A 15409-nucleotide genomic window follows, 5' to 3' on the forward strand; every position below is an offset into this window, starting at 1 on the left:
CTTTATGCTTTCACTGAATGCTGGTCTATTCATCATTTTACTCTTTAAATACTAGGTATGAATGAGACTAGTGTTAACCTTCTCTTCAAACTTATTTTTCTTAAGATACAACCCTTTCATTGCATTCGCTTTCATTTATTATTATAGCTGAGTAATGTTACACTGTGTTAATATATAGATATACATGAACCACTATTTCTTTTACTTAAAAGGTTATTTTGTTTGTAAGACACTTTCAACGTGTTCAGGGCTTATTCCTGGCTCTGTGCTTAGAACTCAGTCTTGGCAGTGCCTGGTTCAGGGTGCCATAGGTGGGTGGTACTAGGATTTGAATCACAGTGTGCATCACATATGCCTTAACCCTGGTAAACTATATCTCCAGACCCTGGTTTCATTTTTATTTTGTTGCTGAGCTTTATGAATTATATATTTTGGATAATAATTGTCTTTCAGGTATATGGTATAAAACTATTTTCTGGTTAGGTATTGTATCTTTTATTTTATTCATATCTTCTTAAAATATGAAATATTTTATGAATTTGCAGGTCATCCTTGTGCAGGGGCCATGCTAATCTTTTTTGTATTGCTCCAATTTTAGTATATGTGCTGCCGAAGTGAGCACTAAGTAGTGTATCTTGATTTTAATCATTTTCTTGGTGATTTGCTCTGGTTACCAGATATTCAAAGTATAAATTTATTTAGGCAAAAGGAAAATAGTTAATATTTTTATGATTCAACAGAACATTTAAGTTTAATTGTTTATGAGCTATTATTTAAAATACTTTATTTGGGCCATAAAGGTAGTTCAGTGGGTAGGGTCTTGCAAACAGCCAACCTGGTTTTGATATCTGGCACCACATATAGTTGCCCAAACATCATCAGGAGAGAGATCCTTGGCACAGAACCAGGAATAAGCTCTAAGTATTACCAAGTGTGGACTCAAAAATATAAAAAATAAAATTAAAATGCTTTATTTTCTCAGATGTAGTCTTTCAAATCATGAAAATGTTAAAATGCTCTAGCTTTAGTTATTAACAATGAGTTCTTTATTCAAATTAACACTTAAGACAATTTATGCAGAACTCATTCATACTTTTTGCTTTGGTTGGCTTTACAACATTAAGGTTACACAAATTTAAACTATAGTGCTAATTGTCTATATACATGAACTTCTAAAATGAAGATTCTATTAGATGTTTAAATATTTATTTTAAATTGGAAAAGAACCACTAAGAAACATACTGAATTACTCACTATGTCAAAGCCTAATAGAGGAAAAATGTAACATACTAATAAAATATTGAATGTTAATGTTAATTGAATACAACATATTATTAATAAAGTGGTTTGTTTGTGGGATCATGACTCTCTAACTCCTTCTGCAGGAAGGAGAAATTGTGAATAGAATTTACAAAAAGAAGCAGAAAAAGAAAACTAAATACATATATAAAGAAGTAAATAAATTGGATTAATGAGATGTGCTTTTTTGGGGGTCACACCCAGTGATGCTCAGGGGTTACTCCTGGCTATGCGCGCAGAAATCGCTCCTGGCTTGGGAGACCATATGGGATGCCGGGGGATCGAACAGTGGTCAGTCCTAGGCTAGCGTTGGCAAGGCAGACACCTTACCTCTAGTGCCACCGCATGAGATGTGCTTTTGTAAAAATTATTTGGAATTTACTTTATGACTTCTGAAAATAACAAATGACTACTGAATACAAGATAATTGTTAGACAATAGAGTGTCTTATATCTTTAAGATTTCTAAACTGTTGATATTTAACCAAATAATTACATCAAATTTTAGTCTTTCGTGATAACCAGGGTGAAAGAAGGAATAAAAGTGAGAAAAAAAAAAAGAAGGAAGTTTAAAAAAAGAAAAGAAAGGACAGAAAGAGAGAAACAGAAAGAGAAAGAGAGAGAAAATAAAGAAAGTTGGATTGGACTAGAATGTCTAATAACACAAGATTTAATTCTTTTGACCTTCACTAACATGTTAGCTCTCAAGTGGAGCTTAGTAAAATGAACCACAAATTTTCCCACATCAAATGTAGACTTACTTCCTTTCTATCCCTTTCTTTTTCTTGGATTTAGATTCCTTCATTTGTGGTCATCATTGCTTTCTTCATATTCCTGTTTTCTGACTTCGTTTGGTCTGACAAGGTTACCTAAACATTCCTCTCCATTCTATACTTAGAATAATATGGAATATTTGAGTTTTCAGGAATAAATGAGTAATCTTTTCAGGAAAATGTAACTAGTAGTAGAATAGCTCTCTGTTTGTTTTTATGGCAGCTGTTCAATAGTGGTTATTCATTAACAAGTTTTCTTCCAGTGTAAAGTAGTTGGAAAGAAATGTTTTAGAATGTAGTCTTTGTTTTCAATTCTTCCTTTTATCTCTTTTGGTTCCCTATATTCTCATGACTGAAGCACTCTTTTCTGTTATAACACTACAAATACCTTTACATTTTACTGGAAATCATCACTCACAAACTCCCACTCAATGTCTCCGTATAATCAGGAAGAAGTACAGTAGATATGTTAAGTATTGGAGCCAGAAATATAATAAATAGTTTAGAAGTCTCAGAAGAGAAACCACTCTAAATTGAAGGATACTGGCCTAAAGAGTAAATACACATGCAATAATTTTGCAAATATGACTTCAAACTCACACATCCTAAAAAGATGAAATGGGTGAAAAGTATAACAGCCACTAGTTTTTGTAACTGGAAACAGTCTCCACTAAATTAGCTAGTAAGTACTTTCACTGATGATTAAAAATTATGTAAATAACATTAAGCAACAGTAAATTTATGTGAAGTTTATGAGTAAAGCTATAAAATATATTGTACAAAATATTTCAAAATTTAAAAATATGCCTTTTTTAAATATTTTTTGAAATTTTTATTGTTGTCAAAGTGTATCACAATTATTTCACACAAATATTTAAGACATATAGTGACAATGAATGAGGTGCATTCCCACCACTAGTGTTGTCTTCCCTCCACCCCTGTTCCCAGTGTGCATCCCATATCTCCCTCCTTTACCCCCCCTTAATGCTAGTGTAACTGTTCCCCCAACTGTATAGCTTGTTGTAAATTGGGTATTGATTCTGTTGTCATTGACTATGGGTTTTGTGTTATAGTCTGAATATTTTTATTTACACTAAATATTCATTCAACTGTCTGATCTTGGTACCATCCATTTTTCCCCCTCAAATTGTGAGGCTGAACAAGATAATTCCAATAATGTAGTTCTGTTGGAAATACATGAGAAGATAAGGGAGAAGAAAAGAAAAACAAAAAACAAAAGCAAAAGGAGAGAAAAAAAAGAATCTAGGGGGAGTAGACCTAAATAAAAAAAATAACAATATAATAGTATTTCCAAAGAAAAAATAAAGCATAAATGCATTCAAACCTTCTGTTATGGCATTAGCAATATAGTGATAGATGGGAAATAAGGTAAGAATAGAAAGATAATGAACTTAATAAAAAAATCCTAAAAGGCACTCAGGATATGAAGAAGATAACACTCTCAAAGATTCTGTTTTCCCAGCCCCTTTATATCACTATATTGCATGTTTCAAAGTCAATGCAGAATACTCATTCTTAACTCTAGTCTAGTTAAGAGATTTTGAAAAAATTTTGAGGCCTTTCCTGGTCATATTACTTAAGGTACTTAAGGTTACCTCAAGCCTCAGCTTCCTTGTTCTACCATTTCTTTTCTCAAATAAAATTTCTCTGGAATTCACCCATCTCATTTCTCTTTTTTCAATCTATTGCCTAGGGACAAAATAATTGAGTAGTATCAGTATTATTGCCAGAAATTCATCTGTTGAAAGTTCCACCTGCTATTAACTTAGAATGTGATAGTTTGGGGAAAAAAATGGTGCTGATATAATCAGATAAGGAACAATGAAGTCATGAGGATGGGCACTCATCCACTATTACTGGTGTACTTATGAAAGAGAAACTTTTACACAGGGTCAGAAATATAGGGTAAGTAGATGTGAAGAAGCACAAGAAGAAGATTGTGAAAAGGTAAGAAAATAGGACTGGAAAAGATCCTTCTCTAATTGTTAGCATGTTATTTTTACCCACAAATTCAACAACAACATAATATGGTATCAATCCCTTTTGCATAGGCACACTAAAATGGGGAAATGTTATATAAAGAAAGAAGTTATTATGTAATAGGGATAAAGGATAAAACCCATAAATTTTATAATGCAGGGGTACATTCCACTCTGAACATTTGTCATGAGGACTTGACTTAGATCTTAATTGATCAGATATTGACCATCCAACTCTGTACCCTGAATTCCTACCTTAGAATTGGTAGTTTCCTGCACCAGAAGCAGGAATCAAGCTCCTTCCAACAACTCCCCCCTCCCCACAGGCTCTAATATTGCTCTGGCACCAAATTGCTCCAAGGTAACTTCGTTTAAATGACTCCTTAATGATGAGAAAACAGCAGAAACTTGATATAAGGACAGGTTGCTTTACCTCACTAACAAGTGGTAAAATAAAATCAGATGACTCTCCATCCTGGGATCTTTGCAAAAATCAGATCTCTAATTACAGAAAACTGACTATAATAACAGCCACTAAGCAGAACTTTTCCTAGGACATAAAGAAAGATTTTATCCCAGACTTTGCCCTAGGAGATGTGCAAAAACCAAGATCTCTAATTACAGAAGACTAACATTTACAACTGCAAATAGGCAAAACTTATCTGGGGACCATAAAGAAAGACCTTGGGTTTTGACAACTAACATGTTCAGAGCTTATAGTCAGTCTCATGACGGTATCCATCTAGGGTAAAGACACCCTTGTATCTCTTAGGCCTAGGAAATTCCTTTCTAATTTTCCCCAATGTTCAATGTGCCTATGCAAAAAAAAAAAAAAAAAAAAAGCCACATTTGCCCCCTTTTTTCTTCTTTTCTTTTCTTATTTTAATTTTATTTATAGCTTCTAGATAGGGGCACCTGTCTTTTTTTTACAGAATGATAGAATATGAATCATCTTGTTCTACCTCATATTTCTATGTCCTCCTACAAACTGAGAAAAGAAAAAAGAAGTAGATGGGACCCAGGGGCCAAGTGGTCTCAGGAGCATTGAGTTGAAATAAAAAATGGTCATATCTAAATACCCAAACCAAAATTAATGACAATAGAATCAAGAGACCCAAACTATCTCAAGCCATACACAAAAATGAACCTGTTACACTAGCAGTCCAGGGGGCTAAGGGTGGAGGTATGGAAAGCATGCTGGGAACTATGGTGGAGGGATGGATGGAGGTCAACACTGGTGGTGGAAAAGGCCCTAATTCACTGTCACTATGTACCTGGAATACAACTGTGAAAGACCTATAATTCACTTTGATTTCATTAAAAAATTTAAAAATAAAAAGATCATTCTCTACTATATATAAGAAAGAAATGACCAAACTGTAATATAATAAACTGTTGAAGCCAATATTTCTCAATATGTTCAGACGGTGAGCCCCTTTCAACTTGAATTGGTCCCCTGTTATCCCTAATTTTATGCTGTGGTTTACAATTTATGCAATTATATTTTGTTTAGGAGCCACACCTGGCAATGCTCAGGGGTTACTCCTGGCTCTGTGCTCAGAAATCGCTCCTGGCAAGCTTGTGGACCATATGAGATGCCAGGTATCAAACCCAGGTCAGTCCTGGGTCGACAGAGTGCAAGGAAAATGCCCTAAAGCTGTGCTAACACTCTGGCCTCAATTTATGCAAATTTTATTTGTGGAACCTTTGATATTTCTGGCCCAAAATGGCCATATCTAGTACCTAGTTGAGAAATGAAGGTTTAGTACTTCACCACTGATAATCTAACCAAGTAATACATTTTCTATAAACATCTGTTATAAATTCCTTAATTGATTATATTTGTTGGTTTTTTATTTCGCATATATTTTGAACAAATAAAATAAGGCATTATTCAATAAATTTTTGTGTCCAACTGTGGAATATTTTCCATCCTCCTACTGGAAAGACAATAATTTTATTGCTAAGCAAGAATTTCACAAATTTACCTATGACTAGTTATAGTCACTGTCCAAGACTAAATACATATTAGAAGAAATATTCTAATATTTCTCTAATTAGAAATATTCTAATATTTTCAGACTCTCAAGAACTCTAAAATATCTGAGATGTCATAGTTCCTTCAAGCAAACAAGTTAACCAACTCCAAGAAATTTGTGAATATGAAAAATTTATGAGTCAAAGATGAATAACTCTTTCACAGTAATAGTGATTTAGTGACTAGCAATAACTGCATTTACTTTTATGACTATTTTAAGCCCTTCAACTGAGCTATGAGCAGAGGGTGAGGTAACATGCGACTTACACAGCCAGAAATTTTAATAATAGTGAGCTTGTGTTCTGCTCCCCTTGCCAATCTTGGATGGATGGGTCTGCAGCAGGGTTGTTAGACAATGCTAAAAAAATTGATTCAAGGAAGAAAGCATAGGGCCAGGGAGCTTCCAGCTTTGTGAATAGAGCTGAGCCAAGCTTCTGCTGTATTTCCCTGCTATCTTTTACTTGCCAGAATGAACAGAACAAAGGTAATTCACTTGGGGAATATATTTAACAAAACGAAAAATACTTATGCTAATTAAGTCTAGGAGGTTCTCTAATCAAGCCAGGTGTATTATATGTTTTTGTTTTTTGTTTTTTACAACTCCAAAAATTGGATAGAGGAAGGGAGAGCAAGGAGTGATCTCTAAGCATTGGCTAGAAGTATCCAAATCTCTCCCGTTTCTATTTGTTTAGAAAGACCTATGGATGGGGAGATACTAGATGGTGTAGACAGGGTATTGTAGGAGAGAGAGGGGAGTTAGAATAATAAAAACATTGTTCTCCTAAGAATACAAAAACATTGGAACATTTCTTCAGATATACATAACCGGAAAATAAGTTACTAAACATTCTTACATAAACCAAGCACTGTAATAAGACTGTAGAGCTACAAAGTTCTTTTTTCATAGATCTCTCTGCACGGCCAATCAAGTTCCAGGAAGGTCCAATCTGAAGGATTATTTTAGTCTAAGAAGTAATCTGTTGGTGGAAAGCTGTCAAGGAGGCAATGGTGTCCTGCAACAGCTGAGCAGAACAAAAAAAGTTGATTTATGTGGGTAGTCGTTTCAGTCAGGGCATCATCAGTTGGGCCTTGGCTGGCCTTGGTTTCACTATCCCCACTTTTTGTTTGTTTGTTTGTTTGTTTATTTGTAGTCACACCTGGCAGCGGTCAGGGGTTACTTCTGGCTCTAAGAAATCACTCCTGGCAGTCATGGAGGACCATATGTAATGCCAGTATGTAATCACCGTCTGTCCTCTATCAGCTGCATAAAAGCAAACGCCCTACTGCTGTGCTATCTTTCTGGCCCTATCCCCACTTTCTATGGTAGGCTGCTCAGGTCGCCTGGAATGGAAAGGCCTTCCAAACCTGGCCTGAATCTGGGTGGGGCAATCCACTCATCTCCCCATAGGTTCCCCTTCAATGGGGCTGTCTCTTTAGGTTCTACCACATTGTGAAATGGTGGGTTGCGTGTTCCACAATCTTCAGAGAGGAAGAGGGATCCCCAAGCCCCAAGTCTGGGTAGGACAAGAAAATGAGTCCAGTAGCAATTTCGATGCAGGAAATAATCCATACACAGTTGGGAAGGAATAGCAGGCCAGAAACTCACACCTCAAGCTGTTCACCCACAAGCCAATTACTCCACCACGTGGAACCATGAGTCAAGATGGCAGCTTCTCCTCCAGGCCTCCACAGCAGCCTTTAATGGGAAAAACAAAGCCCACCCCCTAGGGGAGGGGAAAAAGCCAGATGAGACAATGGGGAAACATCTTTTTTTTTTTTTTTTGACCATATTGGCTTACATATCCTTCACAGTAATATTTTAGGTACATATTAACATTTAATCAGGGGAATTCCCATCACCAAATTTGTCCTCCCTCCATCCCCGTTCCCTTCCTGCAACCTTTATCCCCCAACTTTGCCCCCCCCCCCCGGCTGCTAGAGTAAGTGGTCCCCTCTGTGTCTAGCTTACTACTAGTGATCATATATCTGTTTGGTCCTGGTACCCTCCCTTGAGGAAACATCTTTTTTAACATATAAACCAAAGGAACCAATTGAGAGAGATCTAATTAAAAGGCAATATGAAGACTAATCCAAAGGCCTCTACCAACACCCCACGTGCTTTTGATGGAGTAGAGGACTGAGGAATTAGCACGAAGTACCTTTGTTAAGCCAGTGAGCATCAGGTTGTGGGATGATGCCCAGAGTCTTCAGCTCTTTTCTTTACACATAAAGGGGCCCATTACATATAATCAATATACATAATGAAGGTTCTTATTTTGGAAATAATGAAAAGGTTATATGCTGTGACTAAGGCAAGAGCACAGAAAGTCTTCAAGAGCACCAGCAGGAGTGAATTCCTGAGAATTCCAGCAGCAATACCTGAGCATTGCTGTGTGTGGTCCCAAAACAATAACAGAATAGAAAGTGTCATAATAAAGAAAATGTTAATAGTTGCAAATATTGCAAACACATCAAATACCACTGAATTTTTAGTCTCAAAAAGTATAAAAATATACTTCTGCAGATATATGTTTTGAAAAAATAATAAAGGTCTCCCTCTTTCACTCCTTCCTTAAAGGTAACTAGGGAAATAGGGAATATTATTACCATAGTAGAATCTAGCGTGTGAAAATGTGATACTATTGGATATTCATTTTTAGTGCCCTACCCCTTATTTGGCCTGCATGTCTTTCCTATTTTTCCCTCTGGATGTCCATGAAAGATGGCCCCTCCACTAGTAGCAACAGGAAGCCATCCTCTAAAAGCCAGGTTGGCCATCTAGGGGATCTTACAAATACAATTTTAGAGGCATATAGACTTCATTGTTGAACCTCATTAATAAATTGTCACCATGATACCGGCTTTATGTATTTCTGGCAAGCTTATCTGGAGGGGTGAATCTGAGGCACCTGGGCACAGGTGCTGAGTACATGGTGATCACTCCCTATATGTTCCAGGTGCTTTGGGCTTTATGCTACAATAGTTCTCTTGGTTTTATTAATGTTAACAATTGACAGAGGCTCATGTGTTAAGTTCATTTCCCACTGATAAGCACTCATGATCCCTAGCCAATATTATGTATGGTTAGGACAAACCACAACCTTTAGAGATTTTCTTGTTTTCCATTCATGGTCATGAGAAACAAAGACAACCTTCTTGAAAGAAATTTTACATTTCTCCTTCTTCATACTAAGAATATACCTTCTTCAAAATATATGCTTTTTTGGTTTATGAGTCACATCTGGTTGTATTCAGAAGTTACACTTCACTCTGCACTCAAAAATCCCTCCCAGCAGGCTCAGGGGACCTATATGGGATGCCTGGGATCAAACCTTGGACATCAGCATGCAAGGCAAATACCCTGCATGCTTTGCTATCACACTGGCCCCTAAATTTTATTTTTCAAAGAAAGATATAATGTATGCTATGTATAATATTTTTATTTTTATTTTTAAATAATATTTTATTTAAACACCTTGATTACGAACATGATTGTGGTTGGGTTTCTGTCATGTAAAGAACACCCCCCATCACCAGTGAAACATTCCTATCACCAATGTCCCAAATCTCTCTCCTCCCAAACCTACCCCTGCCTGTACTCTAGACAGGCTTTCTATTTCCCTCATACATTATCATTTTTAGGATAGTTCTCAATATAGTTATTTCTCTAACTAAACTCATCTCTCTTTGTGGTGAGCTTCATGAGGTGAGCTGTAACTTCCAGCCCTCCTCTCTTTTGTCTCTGAAAATTATTGCAAGAATATCTTTTATTTTTCTTAAAACACATAGATGAATGAGACCATTCTGCATCATTTTCTCCCTCTCTCTGACTTATTTCACTCAGTGTAATAGATTCCATGTACATCCATGTATAGGTAAATTTCATGACTTCATCTCTCCTGACAGCTGTATAATACTCCATTGTGTATATGTACCACAGTTTCTTTAGTCATTCATCTGTTGAAAGACATCTCGCTTGTTTCCAGAGTCCAGCTATAGTAAATTGTGCTTCAATGAATATAGGTGTAAGGAAGGGATTTTTGTATTGTATTTTTGTGTTCTTTGGGTATATTCCTAGGAGTGGTATAGCCTTCAACCAAGCTCCCTTCACTCTATTTAAATTTTTCCATTCCTACTTTGTTTTCATCTTATTTTTCTTACTTTCTCATTCAGCATTCAAACCCCATTCTTTCCAGATAACATATTCAATGAACATCTCAAAACTTAGAAGATTATGACCTATCTATTAACTTTTTTGCATTTACTAATGTCATTTTTTAAAAATATATCTGACTAAATATAGAAAAGCCTGTTTGTATAAAGACAATTATTTGGTATCTAAAGTGGCACTAAGAGTCCTGGCAACTCAAATCGCATAGCTCTATTAGTATCGAGAAAGGTTCATGTCTGCTATTCTCTCTCAGTGAAAACCAGTACTTTCCCCCGAAGAGGTGTACTTCGCAGCATACTCACACTCCTGCTGAGCCTTCCTCTTCATGGCCTCATGCTCTGGTCTCTACTCTTTGGAGCTGGCATTGAAATGACAGGTCCTGGCACATTGGGCTTTCTCCAACGAATTGGCTGAACACTGAAGTCTTGCAATAGAAACTGATTCTGAGCATTGGCTGTAGACTGGCACTTGGTCACAGAGGTGGACCCTGGCTTCCTCTGGAGAAAAGTGCACGCTGATGTCTTAGTTGGAGCAGGTCTAGAAGACGCAGAGTGAGGGATAGGCCGGCTAGGGGGTTGCTTCCAATCTGGTTGAGCTGAGTTGTCTTTAATGGGCCGAGCTCGTCTGGCCAGACCTGTCAAAGATGCAGGAGTTTTCCTGGATGAAAAGAGAGAATTTCCTTGACTTGAAGTGGTAGAACCAATTTGGGCAGGGTGAGCTGCAGCAGGACAGTGTGCAGCCAGAGATTGTCGCCTCTGAGAAACAGGTCGAGCAGGATGCTTGTCCAAGTTTAAAAAAGGCAAAGGGATCAGTTTGATCTTCCCAGGAGGTGGCAGATCATATAGGGAAAGAGATGGACATTTCTCTTCAGCACTGCTGCTTGATTTCTGGGTTTTGATTGGAGTTCGCTCAAGACTTTTTCCTTTGCCTATAGCATCTGGTCTTGGTTTGTGAGCAGAGGATGGCTGGAAGTCTTTGGGCTTCTTTGAGTTACCTAGGGTTCTAGAAGAAGAGAGTCCAGGTGTTTGATCACTCTTCTTCCCTAGAACATGGCTAACTTGCACTGACTCCAACATTTGCGTGCCTAAGCAGCTTCTGGGCTTTTTAAAGGGCTCTTGGCTAAGCTCAGTGGGATTTGTCTTTCGTTTTGTGTGTGTGTGTGGAATGACTGACTTACCTTCTGCTTCAACTTTGGTTCCTGGCTGCCTACTCTCATCAGCTTTCTTGTTATTGTTCTCTCTGACTCTTCTCATCTTTTCCTGCCTGTGATTCTGGGACTTGCTTCTGTTGGACCTAATCTTCTGAGGCGTGTGGTTCAGTTTGGCCATGTTCACATGAGCCCTCTCATTGGCTACTGCATTGACTATGATCACTTCTTTCCCTAAAAACCTGACTGGAATATTTAGTTTAATTTTATCCTGGGGCTCACCCTCAACAGGATCTAAGGCCTTCTTTTTGTTCTTCTTCATTTTATTAGAGGGGAACCTTCTGTGACTAGATGTTTTGTGTGCCTGATTCAGGGGGATGGTATCTGTGGTGTTGATTGCCTGAGGATAGTTGGGTTGGTCAATGTCTATCAAGGATTCAAAGAGTGGGGGAAGATGTTCATCTTCCACCCATGTGGTGATGTCTGTAAAAATATTGTTAAGTTCTATACCACTTTTCAGTGTTTCTTGATCCTCAAAGCACAGATTCTTCTTTCCCAGGCCATTATTATCGAAACCTGGCTGCTGCTCTTGGCTGAGAGAGTCAATGAAGGCTTGGAATTGGGGGGTCTTAGGGTTTTCTATGGGACATAGTAGAGTATCCTGGTTTACTATTGGATTCTGATAGGCATCCAGAGACTCGGAATGGTCAACTTTGATCTCATCCACATTTTTCTTCACAGGTTGTTCTTGAGCTGGAGCTGGAGTCAGTGAAGGGTTATGTTGGACTGGAACTTCTGTTGCACTATCCCCAAGCTTACGTGGTGGGTTGCTCTCATATATTTGGTTCCTGCTAGTGCAGGACTTGTGGAATTCTGTACTTTGTGTTAGACAACATATCTGATTTGAAGGTAGCAATCCCAGGGAAGTCTGCATTCCCAGGGAATCCATCACTAAGAAGGAAAAAAGAAAGAGATAAATTTCTAGGCAATTATATTTCCCCAAGCACCAATGCAGAAATTGTGCACCTTTTAGTAATGAGCAAGGCATTGCTACAGGTTATGTTAAGGATCATGGAGAGGCCGGAGCAGTGGTCCATGTGGTAAGGCGTCTGCCTTGCCTGTGCTAGCCTAGGCCAGACCACGGTTCGATTCCCCGGCATCCCATATGGTCCCCCAAGTCAATAGTAATTTCCAACTGCATAGCCAGGAGTAATGCCTGAGTGTCACTGGGTGTAGCCAAAAAACAAAACAAAACAAAACAAAACAAAACAAAACAAAAAACCAAAACAAACAAAAAAAGATAATGGAAAAGCCCCAGTGCTAGTTGTAAATTTTGTAGTTCTTACTAATGATCTTGTGTTGCCACTGTTTCTTGTCTTTATTTATATTTTATGAAGTTCCTATAAATTACATTAAAAAAGAAATTTTAGACTGAGAAATTTGCATTAAGTTACTTGCCTTGCAAACAGCTGAGCCAAGTTCAATCTTCTGGACCATATATGATCCCCTAAATAGCCTAAAACATCACTAGGAGGGATCAGATGCAGAGATACAGGAGTAAGCTCTTGGCTATGGCACATGCATTGCCTCCCCCAAGTAAGAGATTTGTAAAATAGTCAATGCTATGGCAGAGATACAGGGTACTCCCAAATTTTCATATTTTCTCAGGGAAAATATCCTATCTCCTGCCAATATATGTTTGCTAAATATTAAATGCTATGCAGAGATATTAAGATATTCCAATTTCCATATATATATATGAAGAGATAAAGTCTACTCTATCTCCCCTATATATGAGATTTGTACAATATTCAATGCAATGCAGAGGTATAGGGCTCTCTCTATTTTCATATTCCTTATGAAAAATATGTTTACATCATAAACCAGAAGAAAAGGCCGGAGCAGTGGTGCAAGTGATAGGGTGTTTGCCTTGCATGCCAGGATACACTGCAGTTCAATCCCCCCAGTGTCCCATATGGTCCCCCAAGCCAGGAGCAATTTCTGAGTGCATACCTAGGATTAACCCCTGGGCATCATTGGATGTGGCCCAAAAAGCAAAACAAAATAATAAATAAAATAAACTAGAAGAAGGAATGGATACTTAAGTACAGATTGTAAGCTTTAATGACATTAGGCACGATAGACAGGATATCTAAACCCAAAATAAATCCATACTTTGGTACAAAATATAGGTAGTGGAAAATTAAATTGTAATATTACAATAACATTTCTAATATATCTTCAGAAGAAACAAAGACTAGTTCAGGGCAGAGAGTTTTCTGTCTATATGGTAGTACTTGGGGAATGATCAACTAGGACTTTGCAGAATGTGGCCTACTTGATGTGTGCTTGATAGTTTTCTGTATGGAAACCTAGGTGGCTCTTCTCCTCCCATAACCCCCAGTCTAGTATATGAGGTGTTCTTCTAGAGAGTATGCCAATAGAGTGTTGTCATGATTGATAGAAGTGGTTATTAGTCTTCTAGAGAGAACTTAGATGTCACCTGTCTAGGAACTGTTTCCCTTCTGTTGACCCTCTATTTTGAGTGCTGACTAGCCTTTTTTGCTGATTGTACTCACCTTAAAAACTTGATTCTGTGATGGGTTGTGCAGACACAGAGTAATTGATTTTAGTGTTAGCAGCCAGCAGTATATTAGTTGAGGGCTGAACCTCCTGTAAAACAATTGCAATTTCAAGGGATGAATTGTTGTAAGTTTGTAGGAGAAAGCGCCTACCTCCAGGATATGACATGGAGTCATAGTATTACAGAAAGTTACCAAGTTCTTGAGAGAGGAGAGACCTCAGTGTGCCCTGATTATAGTCATATACCTGGCTCCCTTCCTTGTAGGGAAACAGCAGGCTATGATTGTGAGGTGGACACTGAGGTGGTGTCCTCTCAACAAGTCTGACAGGAAGGGACAGGTTTAGATGAACTGTGCTCTTTGTCTCTGGGGTCCTAACACACAGTGTTGCCAAAGACATGGAAGAGATGTCTTTGTTTTGGTCAGTGACAGCCACTGAGTAGTCTCCCCAGGAAGAAGACATCTTTGAAATGTTTTCTGTCCTATCCCACTGAAAAGTACTTGGGTAGTGTCACCCATCTTCCTGTGTAACCTAACCTGATGGTAAGACCAGCCCATTTCTGGGAAGGATCTTTGGGAGGTAACAAAAGGATTGCCTCAGGGGCAGAAGGGGGATTCAAAGAGAGATTTGGGGAGAAGCAGGAATGAAGGAGAAGAGGCAGGCTTAAATGCAGGGTTAATTATGATGATGGCTTACAAGGTTTAGAAAGCTTAGGGGCCACACATGGTGGCTAGAGCTGATGTCTCCTGAAACCTGACTGCCTGTGGATCATTTCCTCGTGGCTATCCTTAATCCTTCAGACCCAGCCGGCTGGCAGAGAAAGGCCTCTCACCATCCCTCCATCTCACCATCATCCACCTCCATACAGGACTAAATAATTAATGTTTGTCAACAGGGTCGGAAGCAGCTGAAGTGAATGTCTGTCTCTGGCCAGACACTCCAGATAGCATCTTTGAGTTAGACTGTTGGTAAGGGTAGGCTCTATACACAAGTTATTGAAAAGAGGTGCGAGAGGCTGAGGGCAGGAGATAGGCCAAGCTAAAGTAGTAACTTTGGAATAGTGGAAGGTACTTCCTGCTAGGAAAGATGCATTGTTCACCACTGCAAGAGAAAGCTGCAAAGAATTTGCAGCTCCCAATACAGATGAAATTTGGAAACTTTCTGTTGGGAACAAGAAAAGGATGAAAACATAAGTGAGACTGATAAACAATCTCTCACTATGACAGGAGCCATTTTCCCATAAAGTTGTAGCCACAAAGAAGCTTAAAATACTAATACTAACTGACCAACCAAGTAGCAAATGGTTTTAGGTGGCTGAAGTGTTGAACACACATTTTCTGGATATGGCACTGTGCTCCCAACATGAAAGCAGAACTATCAAAGACCAGTTTGGTCTTTT

General features: G+C 38.2%; 1 protein-coding gene and 1 non-coding gene across 2 annotated transcripts; both read right to left on the reverse strand.

Moving 5' to 3' along the window:
* Positions 1-515: 515 nt before the first annotated feature.
* On the reverse strand, positions 516-622 carry LOC126027191 (U6 spliceosomal RNA). The gene has a single exon (XR_007502224.1). It is a non-coding gene; the product is annotated as a U6 spliceosomal RNA (small nuclear RNA).
* Positions 623-10603: 9981 nt separating this feature from the next.
* Positions 10604-14472, reverse strand: LOC126013754 (uncharacterized protein C2orf78-like). The gene is made up of 2 exons (XM_049776989.1): positions 14205-14472; positions 10604-12378 (listed from the first exon to the last, which is right to left on the reverse strand). Exons 1-2 carry the CDS (start codon positions 14470-14472, stop codon positions 10604-10606), a joined length of 2043 nt encoding a protein of 680 aa, XP_049632946.1.
* Between the last annotated feature and the right edge of the window lie 937 nt (positions 14473-15409).

Source organism: Suncus etruscus, chromosome 1, assembly GCF_024139225.1.
Source record: "Suncus etruscus isolate mSunEtr1 chromosome 1, mSunEtr1.pri.cur, whole genome shotgun sequence".
NCBI lineage: Eukaryota > Metazoa > Chordata > Mammalia > Eulipotyphla > Soricidae > Suncus > Suncus etruscus.

Excerpts from the sequence above, each read along its gene's own strand:
- LOC126013754 (XM_049776989.1), bottom strand. The coding sequence starts at position 14,472 with ATGTCTTCTTCCTGGGGAGACTACTCAGTGGCTGTCACTGACCAAAAC. Across the intron at positions 12,379-14,204 it reads TCTCCTCTCTCAAGAACTTG|TGATGGATTCCCTGGGAATG; the intron begins GTAACTTTCTGT and ends TTTCCTTCTTAG.